The 21,698-nt window shown below is 36.0% G+C and overlaps 1 protein-coding gene across 3 annotated transcripts in view; it reads left to right on the top strand.

The window, feature by feature from the left end:
* Positions 1-20,157, top strand: part of palm1a (paralemmin 1a) — a 54,429-nt gene extending 34,272 nt beyond the window's left edge. Inside the window, exons 4-9 of one of the 3 annotated variants that reach the window (XM_081358444.1) lie at positions 4,437-4,564; positions 7,410-7,518; positions 8,481-8,511; positions 8,816-8,881; positions 11,328-11,459; positions 15,281-16,542. In XM_081358444.1, the coding sequence (XP_081214570.1) occupies positions 4,437-4,564; positions 7,410-7,518; positions 8,481-8,511; positions 8,816-8,881; positions 11,328-11,459; positions 15,281-15,858 (1,044 nt within the window). In that variant the 3' untranslated portion in view covers positions 15,859-16,542. Of the gene's footprint in view, positions 1-4,436; positions 4,565-7,409; positions 7,519-8,480; positions 8,512-8,815; positions 8,882-11,327; positions 11,460-15,280 lie in introns of all 3 variants that reach the window. The other 2 variants (XM_081358445.1, XM_081358446.1) reach the window with 2 other exon arrangements.
* The last annotated feature ends 1,541 nt before the right edge of the window (positions 20,158-21,698 follow it).

Raw genomic sequence — 21,698 nt, 5'->3', positions numbered from 1 at the left:
ATATGAACATATCTATAAACATGAATACTAATCTACAGCTCTATAGTTGTCATGGAATTACATAGTGTTATCGTTTCCAGCTATAATGCCAATGAGAAACTTTATTAATAAAATGTTTGTAAATATTATAACTATTATTCAATATATAACTATAACTAATATAAATATTATATTGTATAATATATATATATATATTAGTTATAATATTTACAAACATTTTATTAATAAAATGATTGCTCTTTGTAAAAACAAACAATGAATTAATTAATGGTTAAGAAATTCTTTTTTTCTGTAAATAAAGCTGAACAATTTTATAGATCAGTAAAAAACTGCCAGGGCAAGAACAAATCTGAACTATTGGCCCAGAAATAGCTTAGAGAAGACAGAACGGTATTCATGAACTATTATGCATGAATCAAAATATATAATGTAGAATTAGCACATAAAGAATGTTATGACTTGACAGAAAGGAAGAAGACGACCATCTTCAAAGGTTTGATCAGTAACAGCTGGGAGAGGCAGGAATGTCCGAGGCCTGCAGAGCATTTAGCAGTTAATGCCAAGAGCCCTTTAGGGGCTGGACAGCCCCCAAATAATACAACTCACTTCCATAATGCTCAGATTTTTTCTTTTTTGACTGCCTGTCAGATATCCATATATTGCAATAAAAGAACTAATCAACATAAATGATGCTAGGACTGCAGTATACTAAAATCAGCAAAAAGGATTGGATTTGGATTTGCATGAGCTACTGTAAAAGGTTTGCATAGCAGCATTATTACCCCACCCAGTCTATATTCCTGAAGTTTTGAAGGAACTGTACTTAGCTGAAATCTTTTTTTAATGGTTGCTGGAAATGGGCTGGGTACAGGACAGCCTATACACGTGACATCTTATGCAGTTTGTGAATGGCAAACAAATTGGCATATAGTTTAATGCTTACCAATAAGCAACCATCAGGCTTTAAGAGTCAAGAAGAGGGTAAGATCAGTTTCAGAGAGTAAATCAGAGCAGTGGTTTGGTGCCAAGGCAGCTTGCCAGCTCAACACTCAGATTTTAGTGCCAATTAACTGAATAATTCAGGCTCTGAGAGCAAGAGCTGTGCACTATTTGGTTTGTAAGGATCTCTTCTCTCATAGGAGACCTCCAAAGGCTGGAGACAACATAATTCAAAATCTTTTGGGTCATGTGTCACTATCATCATTGTTCAACTGATGCATGAATCACTTTTATCTATCTATCTATCTATCTATCTATCTATCTATCTATCTATCTATCTATCTATCTATCTATCTATCTATCTATCTATCTATCTATCTATCTATCTATCTATCTATCTATCTATCTATCTATCTATCTATCTATCTATCTATCTATCTATCTATCTATTTTTTTTTTTTTTTGCCATGGAAGTTTTCTATAATGTTCATCACTTTCCAAATCTAAGTCACTAAATCTTGCTTTTTTATTATTATTATTATTATTTTTCTTTTTTTCTTTCTTTTTCTTCTCTAAACCAGTCAAGACCTGTATTGGGGGATATTGGTTAAAACGATTATAGCAACATTGTAACTTCATTGTAACAACACCATCTTTACCCTAAATCTGTGTTTGCGTTGGTAAAGAATATATACAATAACGATTCGATCAAAATGCAGTTAAACAACAGTAATATGTGAAATGTTATTGCAATTTAAAGACTGTTTTCTATTTTAAAATATTTTAAAATGTAGTTTATTCCTGTGATGGCAAAGCTTTTTGACAATTCAGCAGCCATTGCTCTATTTCTTATTATTATCAATGTTGAAAATGTTGCTGCTTTCTGTTTTTGTGATCACTGTAACACACTATCTTTCAAAGGTTTGGGGTAAGTAATATTTTGTAAAGACATTTATAATATTACAAAACATTTATATTAAAAAAAAAATGCTGTTCTTTTGAATTTTTTTAGATTAAAATTGTATCATGGTTTCCACTAAAATATTAAGCAGCATTTAACATTGATAATAATAAGAACCATTATTAATCATTGAGCTCCAGTAATAACAGGGACGTGCACAGACATTTTGAGGGGCAGGGGCTCAAGTGAAATAAAGGGCACTTCTCATAATTATGTATTTTTTTTTTCTTTTTTTAAACAAAAAAGTATATATATTAACGCAACTCTGACTTCCTTTTTAAAAAATTAATTAAAAAAGTTAATTAATTTTATCTTCCTCAAACTCACGCAATTGTTTCATTTTCAAAAGATGTCTACAAAATAATCAGTTCACACAGAAACCATGGTCTCCTAGTATTCACTAGGTTTATAGAGCAGCAAAGGAAACCATTCCACAATGTGCATGTTTTGAACACATTTTCTATGCTACTAGTTTCAAGTATATATTTAGAATAACTGCATCAAGCAGAGGGGCATGTTTTACTAATAATTTGTTTATTTTTGCACAAGGCACTACATCATTTTAATTATTTTGGTGTTATCAGAATACATAACACTTTAAAATCAACACATTAATATTATTATTGCTATGCATGTACACACACACACACACACACAATAACTGATGGCGACTGACATTCACATTTGAGGGAGGACTGTATCATCATTATCAAATAAAACCTTCAAAATCCACATTTAGATGGAGTTTGTTTTAAACCTACTACACTCTAAAAAATATTCTGTGGCTTAGTAAATATTACAGAAATATTTAGCTTTACTAACTTAATAAAATCTCTGAAAATCTTACTTGATTGTTTGAATTAAACTTACCAAAATAATTGAGTAAAAATTCAATAAAAGCCAATGTCATGTATGTATTTGTGGTTGTATGGAATACTATTTTATAAAGGTTTAGAGGAAATAAAAAAAGTTAAATTACTCATAAATAAAAAGTTAATTTATAAATATTGTTATTTTTAATGTTTAATGTTAACTTATTTCTACTCAGTTTTATTTATTAATGTACCAGATGCAGTTACTCAGATTTACTAAATTTTTTAGAGTGTATCCTCCATCTGTTTGCATCTGTAGATTTCTTCTAAATTCACCAATTTAGATTTCTAAATTTCAGGGGGAAAGACTCTTGATGTAAGTCATTAACTGGGGATGTTCTGTATGCAAATTAGGCGTCAACTAGTTAAAATGCGCACATTTTCATCTAATTGACAGGGCAATGCAGGTAAATAGGATAAACAAAATAACTAAAGCATATCACCTGGTGGTGATATATGCTTATTTTATTACTAACTTATTTTATTACATGGCTTGGTTGAATTCCAATGTAGAATGCGGTCTGTTATTTCTTGATAACAGACCGCTGTGCGGAATATAACAGACCGTTGCCATGAAAAACAGAGCGTTGCTATGGACTCACAGGATTCTAACCGTAGAGACAGAGCGCACTATTTTCTTTAGCGGAAGCAATACAGTCGGGTTTAAATCAATAAACTCCCTTTTAAATCAATATTTTGTGTCAAATTATTTATTTATTTGGTAGGTAGCCATGTAATAAGCGAGAGAGAGAGAGAGAGAGGGAGCGCTTCAGAACTCCTGACCTGATATTTAGATATACTATTCTTCAATAAATATATTTGTTTGACAGGGAAGCTGTGCGCAAACAGGAATATATATTATTTTTCAAAAAAAAAAAAAAAAAAAAAAAGCACCCCAGAAAAAAGGGCACTTTCTCTCCAGGAATAAAAAGGGCAGGTGCTCAAGCCCCCTTTGATGTCTATGTGTGCACGTGCCTGCGTAATAATTTATTGATACCTGAGCACAACATATTAGAATGAAGGGTCATGTGACACTGATAAATGGAGTAATGACTGTTGACAATTCAGCTTTGAAATCACAGAAAATATTTATTTTAAATTGTAATATTTCACAATATTATTGTTTTTACTGTATTTTTGATTAAATAAATGTTGCCTTGTTGATAATTGGAGACTTTTTTCCCAGTAGTGTATTAGCTGTGTTCAAAATGGAATACAAGCATACTGATTACTTATACACTGTATACTGCATACTATTTACAAAAAAAAAAAATGAAAAACCGTATACAATGTGCAACATTGTTACATAGCTCTCTTGGAATTCTGATTGGTCAGTTGCAGCAATCAATGCTCACATATTTTTAAATTAAATGCCATAATTGACCGCTCAAAAGAATAAAATAAAAATTAATATTTCGCATGTGAGTAAAAATGACATTTGGTGGAAACATTTGTATTAATTGAAAAAAATAAAATCAATGGATAAATAAAAATAGCAATGATAGCTTCTATATAATTTGTTACATTGTTTCAGAGAAGTTTGCATTATGGGATACAGTGTTCCCTAGAGTATATTCTGTTGTATAGCCTATTGTACATTTTGACAAATGCCAAATTGTCATTTGAGTATTCCTTGCTTACAGAAAATGTGCATTTTCTTGTAGTCAAAGGCACTGAGGGAAAGATGGCTGCTAGACGGTGCGCCCTCTGCAGGACCGGAAGAAGACGAGACCACAAAACAGTTGCGAGAAGACGAGGCCAAAACCAGAGGTCTTGAGGAGACCATTCTTAGGTAAACCAGTCACACCAGTGCAATAAAGAATTGCATTTAACTATAAAAGGAGACACTTTTTATTAAAGGACTAGTAAATAGAAGTAGATGTCTGTCTCCTGCCTCTGTTTTTCAGTCCAGCTGCTGTTAGAGTCCCTAATGTGGGATCCATCAGCCTGGACTATGTAATATGGATCTAGTGGCCAAGATTTTTCTTATGTGATTTGTCTCAGTTTATTTCTAATGGTGAAAAAGTGGCATGGGTCAGAGCAGTCAGTCTGGATCTCCATTCCCTGATTAAATCTCTGCTCTGGGTGCAAGGGCTCCTGGCACAGAACTGGTATGCCAACCAGTGAATCATGCCAGTAAACAGCCAATTCCAGTAAGGCCTGGTGTGGAAGACCCTCTCATAAAGGTGTGCCTTGAACAGATTTTAATTGCCACAGATCCTTTAACTTTGTGAAAGTGTTTTGTCCTGTAACCTAAAAATGTGTTAATACATGTGTACATAATTGTAAATAACAAAGAGAACAGATTTTAATTGGTGCAGATATATAATAAGAAAGGATTAATTGACAATGGGCCGTTAAATTATTAGAAAAATAATACACACCTTGTGTGTAGGACTACTTTCTTAAGCATTTAATCCCAAGCCTCCATTGCTAATTCCAAAAAGTCATTTTAGAGCTTGTAACAGAGGCTTCAGCCACTGATAGTAGTTTAATGCAGTTATTACAGAGAGAGAGAGAGAGAGAGAGAGATATTAAGCATGTGTGAATTACTAGAGTACTGTGCGTCTGTCAACAGTGTTCGTCAGCAGCATCTCTACTAATATTGGAACTCCAAGAACAGCGCTGGTATTACCTTGCTAGTGAGAAATGTCACATAGCTTTTAAGTTGCTAAACTATTTTATTGATAAAATCGTCAGAGCGGCACCGACAACATATTTACATTGTGTGTGCGTTTGAGTGGGGGAGCGGGAGAAAGAGAGGATGTGCTTTTCCATAATAAATACATAATACGTAATAAAACGTAATTTTGTGGCCAAAAAACATGGAAATAATAATTTGTTGTTTATATAGTTCTTTAAAGGTTCTTTACACACAGTAACAGTTCTATTTAGTACCGTATCGTCCTGAAGAACCCTTTATTTGCTGAAATGGTTCTTTGTGTTAGACTTTAGGGTTCTTTATTCCCGCCTTTTTGTTTTTCAAATCAGCAACTGTTAAAGCCTCCTCATTGACTGTCAACATACTCTCAACAGGTAAATGATTTCTTTCTTAAATTGTCTATAAATTATAACTTGTCGTAACAATCATAAAACTGTAACAATCATTTCCTAACAATCATGTATTTTTCTCTTTTAGTTTAACAGAACATGCAAGTGTGAGCAGCTCTGTTCAGTTAAGGATAATCATCTTCTCTTCTCCACAAAGTAACAGAGATATGGAATTTATGATCCATATGTTTGATTTTTTTTTTGTATGACTTTATGCCTAAACATACCCAGTCACAAAAAAAACATTAAAGCTATACCATGACTTTATATCACTTTTTCCTTTTAACATGGTAAAGGCCTCATTCTGTCCATTTTTGCTAATTTTGGCCTTCATGAACATAATTGTTTTTACATAATCAAATGGAAGAGACACAATGTAACTCTAAACTCAATTGTTTATTTCAGATGCTGTCCCGTACCATAACCTCATCATCTGAAGAGAGAAACTGTTTAGAATACACACATAATGAAGGATGTAAAGACACTGGAACTTGGTCTTCATTACATCTATATCATGTTCAATGTCATTTGTTATTTATTAATGTATTCAGCTAACAACTGTTATTAGAGCACTGTAATTTTTGCTACAATCTGCCATGTCAATAAAAAATAAAAGTACATGAACAAGAACATGCTGTTTAAAAAAAAAAAAGTAAAACCCAAATAGAGGCAACAAGATATAAGACCAGGTAGATAGAGGGCTAAAAAAACAAACCAATATTAATAATTTCCATCCATACATCCATCTTCTTCCGCTTATCCGGGGCCGGGTCGCGGGGGCAGCAGTCTAAGCAGGGATGCCCAGGCCTCCCTCTCCCTGGTGTGGGTTCTGCTATTGTTACAAGCCGAAGAACCCTAATTTGGTACTGTTTAGAACCATTTTTTCGTAAGAGTGTATTGTTTACTATATACTATATTTATTTGTTTGGCTAGTGTCGTTGTGGGTTTTGGTTCTTTTGCTGTTGTAGGCTGTATGGACCTTTTAAAAATACCTGAAATCATTTGGCGAAGTGATATGGAACATGTAATTTAAGATCAGCCTGGAACTACTTTAGCCGTGCGTTTCCCTGAAAATAATTGCACACCTTAAAACGTGTGTCAACCAATCAGATTCAAGCATTGAACAGCCCTGTAGTATAAAATGAATATTATTAATTGTAGAAACAACTACGTTTTTCCTTACATAAAGATAAACCCATTCCCATTCCGAAACCTCATCTTGCAACGCAGAAGTAAGCTATTTTCTTTGAATGTGCAAGACTTTTGATTCTTTAGCTGCTACGTATAGGTAAATAACTAGAAGAATAACAAAGTGCTGTAAAAAGTAAAACTATTTTGCACTACAAAGCAGTGTGTTTATAATTCTGGTAATAAATTCAAATAACGTGATGTCAAATAGCATACTTTGAAATATCAAGCAGCATAACAGGCAATTTTTGTACAGGCTATTGAATGACACTGGAAGCCTTGCACATTAAGTTAGAAATGCCCATGCCCGCTGTAATAAGATGGATTGGTTATATAAAAAATAATATACTTAAAAAACGTCTTTTATTTTCCTCTGTCTCTCCCTCTATTGACCCCAGACTGGAAAGAGAGCTGGAAGAGCTAGAGACAGGTTTGTCTGCAACATCCACCAAAGAGAACCTGTCAGACGCAGTACAGGAAGTCAACACCATGACAGTAGAGAAAATGGTGAGTTCTGACCAGCAACTCTTTCTAACCCATAAACTGGGCAGCAGGGGATACCAAGGCTTCTATTGAAGCATTACACACAATAGGGGGCCGTCTCATGTCTGGCTACACAAAGGCCATCTTGATTAAGGGCATCACTGCTTAAAGTGCAGACATCTGTCTCACTCAAGCAGCATGCTCGAAACATTCACAGCTGACTGACTTTTGCACTCACTGGAAATGTTAGTGTTCTGCATTCAGAGGGAATTCCATTGCAACGGCAGAAACGCTGCTATAACACATTATTTTCTCAGACTGGACTTTTCTGTTGTGGTCTATATCCTCTAAGAACATCATATATGTCACTGTCCAGTGCATGTTGACCTCTAGTGCTTACAGTTTATGTGTTAATTTGAATACATTTCCAAATAAGTCTTCAGATAAATGTGCTTTTTAAAGGAAAAAAATCTATAATAGAATTTCTTTGACTTTCCAAAAGAGGGAAAAATATCGAGAGATTGATTACAGCAGTCAGAACTTAAAAAAAGATGTCAAATTTGCCATTGTATTAGAAACACCAAGGTAACATAAGACAAAATTTAGCGCTATAAATATGTATTAATTAAAAAAATATATATATACATATATATTAAAAACGTTACTAGATTTGCAATGTTGATAATTGGAAAGTGTCATCACCAACCAACTGTAAAAAAAAAAAAGGGTTCATTGTCATCTGACATGAATTTATGAGTCACGAAGCTTGTGAAATTGGGCTTAAGAGGAAAGGCAAGCACAGATACGAACCTGAATGTTTCTGGTTTAGACTCACTTAACACTGAAAAAGTACTCTTGTAATAAACAGAAAAGTCTATCTTCACAATAGCAAAGTAATTTATTTGACAGATGACTGTATTTGGATATTTCATATTTAATACAAACATGTATCATTTGGATCAAACTAATTTTCTCTCTTTTTGCAGGTTGTGACAGACTCTGTAAAAGGTGTAAAAGGTAACATCACCATCTCTGACACCAGAAACACCTCTAACATGCCTTTTCATGATCAACAATTGATCAGAATTCTTTCTCCACACTCTTTGAAATCTCAAAAACAGCTAATTATAAGTTACACAGCCAAAAGGCCAGTTTCTGGAGTTATCCTTGTCATGTATCCAATGGAGTAAAGGACATTGCAGTCAGTCTTGTGTCTACTCCTTCCCATCCTCCCTCTCTCCCTCCTGTTCCACACTCTTATTTCTTATACCTTTTTTATCATTCTCTGTCCTTCTCTGTCCTCATTCATGACCCTAATTAGAGGTCAAAGTTCACGTCAGCCCTCGTCTGGAGAAATCCGGAGGTGTCTCTGACATGATGAGAGCAGGTGAGTGTTGGTCCAACCATAGCTCACGCAGAGATCACACACTCTTCCTGCTGTTTTTACCCTTTACCTCTCTAATTCTGAGATAAATACCACATACTGATGGAAAGAGGCACAAAATAAGAGTTAAGGTTCTCTCTGGGCTCAAAATAGCACACTTTTAGACCTATTAGCCTATTAATGTCATTGCAGTAGATCAGTGGTTCTCAAACCGTTCAGACCCTTAACTGTGCCTTTGCCGAACTAGGGAAATGTCTAGGGAAACACTTGCATATACACCCCAATAGTATATTTAGAATTTTCTTTTTCTACCCAATTCAAATGCACTTATATCTAATTAGAAACAGATTTAGAAATTTGGAGAAAAGTTTCTTTGTTAAAACCTTGTGTGTCTGTTTAGAATGCCTCTTGGTTAATTTAGATATGTTCAAAACCGATTGCTGAATCAGTGTTTTAGAGTCAGATACAGACCAAAAGCTGAAAGGTGCTGTTTTAGATCTCTTGATAAAAACTAAAGACCTGCCAGAAAAAAAACTTTCAGGTCTAAATTCTGCTCTGAGTTTATTTACAGTTTTTTTTAGTTTTTTTTACTGAAATAGATGACTAGACCTCAAAACAGAAAGTTGATGGTTCCCCTCAGTCAAGTGATGGTTTCAAACTCACAAATAGTGTCCTACTGTCAGTGTTGAAAAACGTACTAATATTGTGCTGATTTCATCTAATCTTGTCTTCTGATTCTCTGTTCTCTTCGTTGATGTGTGTTTGCATGTGTGTGTGTGTGTGTGTGTGTGTGTGTGTGTGTGTGTGTGTGTGTGTGTGTGTGTGTGTGTGTGTGTCTGTGAGCAGAATAACATCTAATCGAAACAGCTTTTTTTGGAAGTTACACTAATAAAGGATTAGGTCAACGTGGCTTTTATATTTTTTTTTCCATGATAGAATTACAAAAATAAACTAAACAAACAAAAATACAACAAATGATTAAATACTATATGTATCTGTTTTTTTTTATATTTAAAATATTGAAAACAATACATGTAAAAGAAAATGTTTTAATATAAGAAAAGTTTTTAAATATATATATTTAAAAGTATTTTTTATATAATTTAAATATTATATATTTTGTATAAAATATACAACAGGTAATGAATTTCTAAGTTCTGATTATATAATTTTAATATAAACTCTACAGATGATTAAATATCATATATATATACAGTGCTCTGCATAAGTTTAGACACTCATGCTAAAGTTGACTAAAAAGAGGAAAAAAAAATCATCTTTTGGAAATTGAACTTAATGCCTTAATTAAAAAAATGAGGAAAAATCCAACCTTTAAGGACACCAATTTTCTTTGTGAATGAATAATGTATCGTAAATAAATAAATGTTCTTCCTTAAAATACAGGGTGCATAAGTCTGGACACCCCTATGTTAAATTCCCATAGAGCCAGGCAGATTTTTATTTTTAAAGGCCAGTTACTTCATGGATCCAGGATACTATGCATCCTGATAAAGTTCCCTTGGCCTTTGGAATTAAAATAGCCCCACATCATCACATAGCCTTCACCATACCTAGAGATTGGCATGGAGTACTTTCCATAAGATCATCTCTCAATGCAAATCAAACCAGCTATTAGGCTAACTGAAATAAAACCAAGCCTGGAACACACCAAGCCGACGCCCACGAACTAGCGCTGATGAAAGCCGACTGTGTTGTCACCTCGCGTCAGGGTAAAAAGCTGCACTTGAACACACCGAGAGAACTACTGCCGACTGTCAGCTAGAATGCACGTTCTGCGCCTGCGTGTAAATGAGACTACTGTCTATTTCTGCAGATATATTCGTATATATTCGTCATTCAAAAAGGGAAACCAACGCTGCCGGCTGCAGATACACAAACCATAAACAAAGCAGTGCGTGCTTACCGTTTTGAATATCAATCCTGCTAAACACTTTCTTTATTCCACTCCTCTCGTGTTAATATTGAAATATTCGTCAAAGAACACTCAGGTATGATGACGTAACATTAGAACAGCCTTTGCTTTTTTTTGACTTTGCTTGCTGTTTTGCTATTATTCTCGTACACTGACTTGTTCACTAAGCTGAAGAGCCAATCATAGTTCCCGCTTTCACCGACGGCCCGACGCCGATTCAACATGTCGAATCGGCCGAAAAAAAGCCGACGAGGACCAATTTCAGCCGATGGTGCAGAACACACTGAGGAAACTTAGTCGGTCGACACACAAAAACTGGCCGTCGGCTTGGTGTGTTCCAGGCTTTAAAGTCATGTTTGACTGGTTGTTTGAATAAAGCAACTGGTCCGCAACAAGTGTGTGTGTGTGTGTGTGTGTGTGTGTGTGTGTGTGTGTGTGTGTGTGTTAAATGACTACATGTGAATGTGACAGCACATCATTGCAGGATTGTAATGTGTTCTTTCGTTGGCACTGCAGCGATGTACTCCGTAGAGATCACTGTTGAGAAGGACCTGGTGACTGGCAAGACCAAAGTCCTGTCCACTAACACACTGCTCCCCAAAGACCTCTCGCTGCAGGGGGTCAAGGTCTATGAGGATGAACAGAAAGGTGGCTGGCGATAGAGCAGGCGTGCGTGGCTTTGCTAGATATGCCTACTTTACGAGAAGTCTGCATGGTTTCATAAAATATCAGTTGTAGTTTATCTTATTTGACCAAACCTGATGTTTATGTTGTTTTACACAAAAATTATTACAAAAAATGTCATCATACACCCTCGTGTTGTTCCAAACCCGTATGACTTACTTTCTTCCGTAGCTCTCGTAATTTTTTCTAACTTTCACATATTTTAGTTTGCTGTGTTGTTGTGGGTCATGTGACACGTGAGAACCATTTCCATTCAGCATGATTGACTCAAACCTGGCATTTCCAAGTGGTATATTTAACTCATCCTTCCCTCGGGTCATGTTGACCCGAAATGAATTGTGTTCATCAGAGGGGTCCAAGACCCTAGGACTTTTGTCGCACTTGAACCACGAATACACCCCAAAAAATGTAATGGATTCGAGGACTTTTGTGTCCAAAAATCCAAAAAAGAATCCAAAAAAGTAAGAAATCCTTCCCTCGCAGGTCAATTTGACCCCTTTAGGAATTAATGGAATGTGAGAAATGCTTCAGTACACAGAAAAACCTAAAAATGTTAAAAAATCTAACTAAAAATGCTAAAACTTCACCAAAAAAATATGAAGGGGCATCTGACTTAAGGACCCAGCGGAACGGCTCATTTGCTCCAAATAGAGCTATAAGGCCATCTAGTGGCAAGAGTCATGAAATATCATGTTATATTATTTTTTTTCCCACAAGAGGTCGGTAAAGACACCCAATGTAAGATATTTTGAGCTGAATTAAAAGGGTTATGTAGCCTGGGTTTTCCCATGCTGCCTTGCGTGCTGCGCGATTTTATTCACGCTGCTAGGCAGCCTGGACACCATGGACTAGATTTTCCCCTCAAAAAGGGAACCAATCACAGAACGGGGAGGGAGCAGCAAGACGATGACGACGTCTATGCGACACACCGAAGCAGTTTGTTTATATCTATGGATCCAACATGGCATCAGACGCGAAGTTACCTTTCGATGCAGCCTTAGATAGTTCTAAGTAGTTTAGAACGCAAGTTTATTTCGTCGTCTTCCTCGTCGAATTTCTGTCGCTCTACATACGTCATCTGGTATAATTGAAACGATTGGCTATGAGCTACGTGCAGGTGCATTTGATAGACATTCGTATCGCCCAATAAACGGCTCTGGGCCATCGTAAACCACGCCTCAAATACGAGAAAATGAACATGTGGTTCCCAGACCACGTCTCAATGAGAAAGAGGTCTGACGTTAGCCAGGCTAAGGGTTATGCATGAGTTATTTTGAATTTAAGTTGAAAGAATGTGAGGAATATGCTTAAATTACTATTTATTTATTATTTATTGATCAAATCTAGTAATTTAAAGGGAAATAAAATAAAAAAGAACAAAAAATCTCCCAAAAGATTGCATTAAAAAAATAGAAAAAATATTATCCAAATGAAATAAAATAAGCTTTCTGGAAAAAAAAAAAAAGTATAATTTTAGGGCTTTGGGTTATTTTGACCTGCGAGGGAAAGATGTGTTACAAAGTGAGAGGGAAGGATGAGGGTTACATTTATTTACAGGCGTTTGACATTTAAGAGCTGGGATGGCAACAAGTATCAGTGAAAAAAAGTGCCTCTATACATACATTTTTGCAAAACTCCAAAAACGCACCTATACAATTTACTTTTATTCCTTTTCAAACAAATTATGATTGCAGGGGCAGATTATCTATTAATAAAGACAGTTCATCAAAACACTAAGAGCATGCTGTAAACATACATTTTGATGTGTGCGTCACATAAAACTCCTTATGTATGGCTTTTCTGATGTAGTCAATTTGCTAATAGCTCATCCGGGACTGGTAGAGCACTGCACTTACGATCTGAAGCGCTTGGGTATCCAGTCCTGTGAAATATGAGTCATGAGAAAAGACCTCAAAGACTTATAGCAGCAAGTTAAAATGGTGTGGTTGCTTCAGCAAATGCATTTTAATCTCACGTTTGCTTTCATTAAAACTATTGGTTAGGTTTAGGGTTTATTTTCAAACACAACAGAGCATTAACCTTTCAGAACCACTCACCACACATTTTCAATTCCAAACTGCCACAATACAACAACCAACGTAAGCAGGCACATTTTTTCCAATGAGCCATGAGTCATATGAACTATGGTACTTTTTTGTTCTTTTTGGAGTTTGATGGCCCCTGAATGTTTTTATTGTATGGAGAAGAGTAGCTTGGACATCTCTTTTGGGTTCCACCAAAGAAAGTGAGTCAAATGGGTCTGGAACTACATGAGGATGAGTTAGTGTCAACTAGCACATATGAATCTTGAAAAAAAAAAATTGTAAAAGTGACACACTGGATTTGTCATCAAATGCTGACCACTTCTCGTAAAGGAATAAGTTCACCTGAGCATGGCTTTAGATGCAGGGTTACCACAAACTCCTGATTTTGGTTGACACATCAATATGTCCTGGTAGAGAAGAGAGAGAGAGACCATAGCATTCATTAAACTCTAATTTGGTCACCCTGCAACTTGACTACTAGTTTTGGGCATGTTGCTGCCAAGCTTAGCCACGAGCCTCCAGCCTGACTTCACCCTCCCCAGTTAAAATGTGTTGTTATACAATAAAGCTATAAATTAATCACATATTAAATATATTCTCCAAGGTTTTACAGGTGATTACAACACTTAATTTACTGCATCTGTTTGTACTGTATGCTGCTAGCTGCTAATGCTAACACCAGTAGCACTGCTTGCTTCCTGCTCTGTTTACTGCTTGCCACTCTTTCCCTGTGTTTGATCCCCTCAGTCAAGTGAGCATTTCTAGCAATTGAAGTGCACTTGGCACACAATGCTAACAGTAGTCACTAACTGTTCACAGTATGCTTTCCATGCGTTCGTCAATGGGTAGAATAAATAGTGGTTTTCCTGCAGAAATGAAGTCACAGTATTATAAATCCTTCCTTTGTAAAATAAATAAATACATAAATTGCTGACTACAGCAAACCAGCAGTTAATATGTGGGAAATGTGCTGCAATGTTTGCTATAGCACTTTATAAAGGATTCATATAGGCATTGTCAAGTAAGGCATGAGTGCTGGTTATTATAATCTGAAAGATGATTTAAGGGTCAGTGACATGACACTCACTTTAGTTTGAATTGATTCATTCATGTAAAAATACATTTAAAAAAATGCATTTATACATATCATTTTTTTGACATGCTTTTAATTTCTAAATTAAAATTAATTCTGATATATTTTTTTGGAATATTCAAATGATTTAACTGTCCTGATAATTGAATGATGTTAATGCCTCACTAAAAGAAAACTTATTATTAAGTATTGTTAAATATCAGATATTTTGACCTTTAGTTTGCAGCCCCCCCCCCCAATTATATTTGTGAAACAAATCTTTAAAAGTATATTTAATTCTTTTTTGGAAAATATTGATTAGAATTGTGTACAATTACACATATTCAAGGTCAAAGGAAATTATGTTAGCACTTTTTACTTGTTTATATCACTGCATTTCTTTTTATTATTATTATTATTTTTTTTTTTTTTTAATTTTAATTAGTCAATTACATTAAATTAAATGATTAATTAAATTAGGCAACCATATGAAACCAACGAGATAAAGGATTTTTTTAATTGATTTTTTATTGAACTTGGACACTCAAATTTGTCGTTGACCCACAAATGTTGGGGGTAGATATTGCTCTGGGGGTGTCATGTCAATTTGAGATATAGGGCAGTCAGTCAGGGTATCACTGAAATGTGTCTTATTTTTCTCTATGCAGTGGTGCATGAAGTGCGCAGTGTGGACGGCGCAGTAACCAATGGCGTTCACCAGCTCAGCTCTTCAGAGGTGGATGAGCTCCTCCACAAAGCTGATGAGGTGACCATGAGCGAGAGCGGCAAGACTACGCCGCGACTGGAGCGAGGGCAGGCAGAGAAAGTGGAGAAGGTTGGGAAAGATGTAGTCCCAAGTGCAGCCGGCTCCACCCCCATAATGGAGATCACGGGTGTAGAACCGAAACCCGCGACACCTCAGACAGAAGTGGGCGGGGCCAGTGCGGAGAACCCAGTTACGATGGTTTTCATGGGTTACCAGAGCGTGGAGGACGAGGATGAAACAAAGAAGGTTTTGGGGCAGGAAAGCACAACTGTGAAGGCCGAGGTGGTCGTCATAGAGGATGGAGATGCCAAGACCACCAGCAGCAGTGACACCATACAGGATCAGGCACCCTCTAATGGCAGCCCAGCAGAGCCACCGAAGGCTGAAGAGGCGGCAGGAGAGTCGGGACAGCCAGAAGGGGGCGCTGCCGAGGTCAAGAGCAAGGAGAAACAACCCTGCAAGTGCTGCACCATCATGTGAGCCTAAACGCACCCTTCCAAACATGGACTTTACAGATGAAATGCAACAACATACAGAGAGAACTGGCAAGGCAAAGAATAAACATTCACTATCTTTTGATAGAAGCTGTTGTTTCTTTAATTGATTTGACCCGTTTTATATTTTCTATATTGCTTGATCCTTTCCCCTTGATACTCTTTAACCTCATTTAAATTTTATGCGTATAGTTTTTTTCTGGTTTTATTGTGGCTGAAATGAATCACGTCGTATGCGCTCCTATGAGAAAAGTCTGAAGATTAAAGACCCTTTAACTGAACTGAACCAATCAGTATCCAACAAGCCTCTTAAATCCTAAAGTCCTACCATAAAGGAATGAAATATCTCACATAATTACATAATATATATGACGTCATTATTTGTTTTTGAAAGAAATATTTATTTTATTTGAGTTCCCTTTTTCAACATCGTGCATTGCGCTCTATTTATTACTGATGAAGCTGTGATAAGTATTTCAATTATTATCATTTTGGCTTTCTCAAACTAGGAATAAAACCATGGGATTGACAGAGCGCTCTTCGCCTTTGTTTAGAAATGACAGCATTGTCAACAGATTGACCATTATACGGGAGTTTTAAAGGAATTGTCTCGGTTAAATACACATTAAGCTCTCGATTAATATAGATCATTGTTTTGACTCATTCCTCAGTTTATAAAGAAAAAAAAATGTTTGTATTTTATTTTTATTTTTTACAATTTATTCTTGAGCTGTTGTCTAAATCATTCTGTAAATCCTTGCTGGCTTTACACGGTCATGACAGGAGCATATGGACTACTGTTCAAATGTTTGGGGTCGATAAGATTTTTTTTAACGTTTTTGAAAGAAGTCTCTTATGTTCACCAAGGCAGCAAAAATACAGTATAACAGTGATATTGTATAACAGTAATATCACAATTTTAAATAACTGTCATGTATTTTAAAATGTAATTTATTCCTGTGATAGAAAAGGTGCTTAATATCTTTGTGGAAATGGACTTTTTTATTATTATTATTCTTTATTGAATAGAAAGTTCAAAAGAACAGCATTTATTTGAAATAGATTTTTTTTATATATTATAAAAATCTTTACTGTTACTTTTGATAAACTTAAAAAAAGTATAGATTTTTTTTAAATGTACTGACCCCAAACTTTTAAACAGTAGTGTATATTCTTGTAGCTAGACTTTATTAAAATGTGTAATTTATTCCTATGCCTTCCACCATAGACTTCCATTATACTTGCATTATATGCATGCTTTTTATGTTTTTTTTTTTGTTTTTTTTTTTACAAACATAGGGATGAGTTATAACAATTTTGTGCTTAATGAAAGCATGTCACAGCTTAACCTCTATTGAACCAACATTCCTGTAAATGCATGCGTAACTGTATTTTACGCTGAGACTACATTCTCACAAAATACTATTTGCTTCAAATGAAAGAATATTACAAAGCGCTTTCTTTTCTCAGAGCATCCCTTTAATTTTTCTTTGCAATCCCTCACACACTCACAAGGGAGTGATACAGCGACATTTTTCCCTCCTTAAAGGAAAATCTGTATTTCTTCTTATTGTTCTCCCGTGAGTCCAGTAGATTGCACTCTTTCATATTGAAATATAGGACAGGTGAGCTGAGGATATCTCAGGAAGCTCTGATATTTAGTAAGGCTTTACAGTGGTCGTTCTCAGTTAGACTTGTCCAGCAAAGAGCTTATGCATGTTTAATTGTTCCTTTGTTCTAACTAAAAAACTTGTTGTCATATATTATCCCAAATTGAAGTGCTCTATTTGTTGGAAATAGAGAAAAAGAGTAAGAAGTAAGTTGTTCTCTTGGTTACTTTCAAACTGCTGCGTGATATAAACTTGCATTGGATCATATGTTGCCTTCTCATCATTTAAAACCATAAAGTTTATCCTTGTCCTAATTTCACCCGCATCTCTCATATGCATTTTGATTATTGAAAAAGCCCTGCCCTTGTTCTGACATTAAGAGCTGTTGAAGTATCAAGCTGGCTGTGTCCAGAATGGTATTTTGATTGTATTCCAGTCTGCACTGCCATTAGCATTCAGGAAGGGTCATTGACAGCTCATTTCCAACATGTGACATTAGAAAACTGCTGCAGCCAATCCTATGCAAGAGCCCTCATGCGTGTAAACTAGTGTCAGAATAAGCAAAGCTCTCTCAGTTAAACAACAATCATAACAGCTCAAGAATGGAAAGACAGGAAGGACAGTATCCGCCCTTCCTTAGCTATTCCGATGAAATGATGGGAAGTGTGGCAAGGCGACAGGAAAAGTTTAATAGGTTACCATGCCAAGTATTGAAGATTTTTTTCTTCTCCTTTTTTCAGATAAAAAAAGGTGTTAACATTTCTGGCAAAAGGTGAAATTGTTTTATTTTTTTGGCGGGGAATTGCCCTTAAAGTAGCTATGATGCCAAATGGTTCAGTTAAAACAAAAAGCATAGTTTTTGTTGAAGAGATGGGTGATGCATTATTGTTTAATGTGGTGCTATTTTAAATTTATTTTGCTTTTTATTTCCATGTTTTTTTCCATAACAGAAAATTGCTAGTAACATTAAAGGTGCATCCAGTAGTCTGATATCACAGTGGCGTTATCTATTGATGTGGTCTAGCACAATCATCTCGAGTTTTATCAATCTAGTGAGTTTTAGCAAGCAGTCTTCTACAGAATAATAAACTTCCTTAGCTGTCCAACAAAAAAGAACCAACTTCTGAATAACTTCTCAGGATTTTCTCCATCATCAAATCTTTCCACCTTGTGTAATATGCCACGCTTTTTTTGTCTTGTCTTCTGGCTTCAGACTTTTTCTGCTTCTTCGGCCATGCAGGTAGTGATGGGCGCTTTCAAAACACTGCTAATGAAGCCTCGAAACCTTTGTGTTTTCCGAGCATGTGTGAAACTGGCCAACATGATGTGATTTCAGCAAACAAGTCGAACCTAGGTTACAATTTTTAAAAATTCCGATGGATTGTTACTGGAGGGCATTGAGAACTCATGAACCAGAGTCTAAAATATTCTCAACACTCAAGCATTATAATTAGAGTGTCTATTGTCAAATTTTCACTCTCTGAATCACCAAACAACACTATGCTAATAGCGTACAGCATATACATACTTAAAACGCTTTTTATTAACATCTTTTATGAGTACAGTCTTCATCTCATGTGAGATGACACTTTACGAAAACAATTTATTTTTTCATGTTTAAAAATTAGCGCCAAACTACTGAATGCACCTTTAATTGTACATTACGTTACATTGGAGGGTTTCTTCATGAATGTTAAATCTGTTGTGTACCTTACTTTGTAAATGATTTGCTTCATTGATTTAATTTGATGACAAATTTTGAAGTAATTTTAGAGGAATTAATCAATTGGCCCTGGTAGAGATGTGCTAGATGAAGTGTGTGTTTTGATTTATGTCAGTTAATATGTGTCATGTATCTACCATTTTAATTACATAGTTGTAATATCTGTTTAACTGCCCGAATCACTGGGATGAGCTCTGTGGAAATCAATATGCGTGTGTGTTCAGAGGCCCAGGAGCCAAATGAGGTCAGCATGAATGCAAAAAAAAAACCTTACTGTTTATCTTGTTCCCTCATGTTTACACACTTGAACATTTTCACTTCTCCATGTACACAGTTTTGAGATGCAAAGCAGCATCTATGAGTTTATAATTCATGGTTCAGCTGATCAAGAACCAGTCTGCTTTTCCCCCAGTCCTCATCTGGGACTCCTCCTTTAAAGTCTTTGCTTCACTGTGAGTTTCACGGTTGCCTCACACTTTTGCCGCTCACCTTACTGTCCATCAGTACTAACATTCCAGTTCCGACTTGTTCCTCACCCCTGAATGCCTTGTTGTCTGGCCACGGGCCTGGCGTATCTCTTTTGTATAGTTGCATGCTTTTATAGGTACATAAATCACACATATCTACATATACATATCCATTTCCATGTTAGATAATGTCCCTGTGCTTGAACCCCCTAACCTTTGATGTCAAGCTGAGTTCAAAGGCATGATAGAACAGAGGACAATGTAGGAACATATAACCTGGTTCTAATGAGTACTGATAGTGGGCGGCCCAGACGGGGCACTTCTCTGCCTGTCTGAACAGCCCTCTCTTATTGGTTCTCCTGATAATGAGTGTGTGTGCTATTACTGCCACTGTTGTCTGTGTGTTGTGAAGGTCTGCTTTCTAATCAACCTGACAGAGCTGTAGAAAGAGTTGGAACGAGACATTAAAATGTGATGTGCTTTACGGAAATCTTGTCTTGTTTTCTTTGGAACAACAAATGTACCATATGTGCTTCTTCTATCTATGTGCAAATCTTTATGTACCAGAACTCCCTTCTCCGCATTTTTTTAAAGCAAAGCAAAAGAAAAAAAATTATTTCCTGAGTTTGCAGTCTGTATTGGATGCAATGCAATACAAATATAGTATATAGCGAAATAATGGCAAAGAAATGTCATGTTGGAGGAAAGCGTTGCTAAATGTAAAATTAACATACAGTTCGGCCAGTGTAGTCTGATTAAGGAACAAATTACTCTTATGAGTCGGTTCTTTTTAGTGACTCAAAAACATACAGCGTGGCCTGTGGAATCTGATTCACAAACTCATGATTCGTATGAGCTGATTCTTCTTATTGAATCATAAACATACAGCATGGCCTGTGGAGTCTGATTTATAAACTCATGATTCGTGAGCTGATTCTTCTTATGGAATCGAAAACATATAGCACACGCTCAATATAGTCTGATTCAAGAACACATGACTCTTATGAGGCAGTTCTTTTTAGTGAATTGAAAACATACAGTATGACAAGTGTAGTATGACTCCTGAACCAATGCCTCTTATCAGTTGCCAGTTTGAATCAGTCTGATGAACCATCAGAGTGGTTACTGAATCAGCATCTGACACAAACTAGTCGATTTTTAAAGAACAAAGTCACGGAGTAAGAGAAATAAACAAGTATAGAATTTTTCTTGATTTATAAAATACAAATTCATTGCGGGCCTAGTAGCGAGACCTGAGGAGCGCCACTCTGCTGCCATTCAGAACTAATCTGAGAGCCACTGCAACATTGTCACTTCCTTTGTCAATGACTAAATGACCAGGCTAGAGAGCAACTATGAGGTGCATTATTGGATAGTAGAGGGGTATTCTCAGCTTTTGTTCTAAGGTTGCTGATTATAGCAGTATTCCAGACTGGTATCCCTGCCCTCAGCACACTCACAGACACGCATGCATGCACTGAATCTTTGACCATGGGCCAGGTCACCCCACATACATTTTTGGCATTTTCGCTAAAGATGATACCTCTTGTTTTGACTGAGAATGGTAAACAACACATGCAGCCATATTGGAGGAGGGGCTTTACTAGAGCAATTGAGCCAAAACACAAGTTTTATGGGTAGTGGGTGGGAAAGTGTCAAGTGTGGCTAATGCGGTTTAAACCAGACTGAACCCTGCAGAATTACTGATGGGTAGGCCGGGCCCTGCTTTGACTGTATCTTTCAGTGGTATTAAACACGATGGTCTTGCTGTATCCATGGGCCTGCAAAAGATGAGGTGAGTCAGAGGAAGAATATATTATTTTGAGAGTAAAAACATTTAGCAAATATATTGGATCATACAATATTTTGTAATATATGACACATACTAGAGTATTTGTACATTTGATATGGTGATTGTTGGTATTTTATGGTATATGAAAATGATTTTCCTCTTCCTTTCACTTTCCCCTCTCATTAACTCAACTTCCTCCACAGACTGGACTCATTAGGACTGAGTTGAGATAAC

Source organism: Scardinius erythrophthalmus (genome assembly GCF_964197995.2).
Source record: "Scardinius erythrophthalmus genome assembly, chromosome: 25".
In the NCBI taxonomy this organism is placed as follows: domain Eukaryota; kingdom Metazoa; phylum Chordata; class Actinopteri; order Cypriniformes; family Leuciscidae; genus Scardinius; species Scardinius erythrophthalmus.
This window is presented reverse-complemented; position numbering and strand designations above follow the sequence as displayed.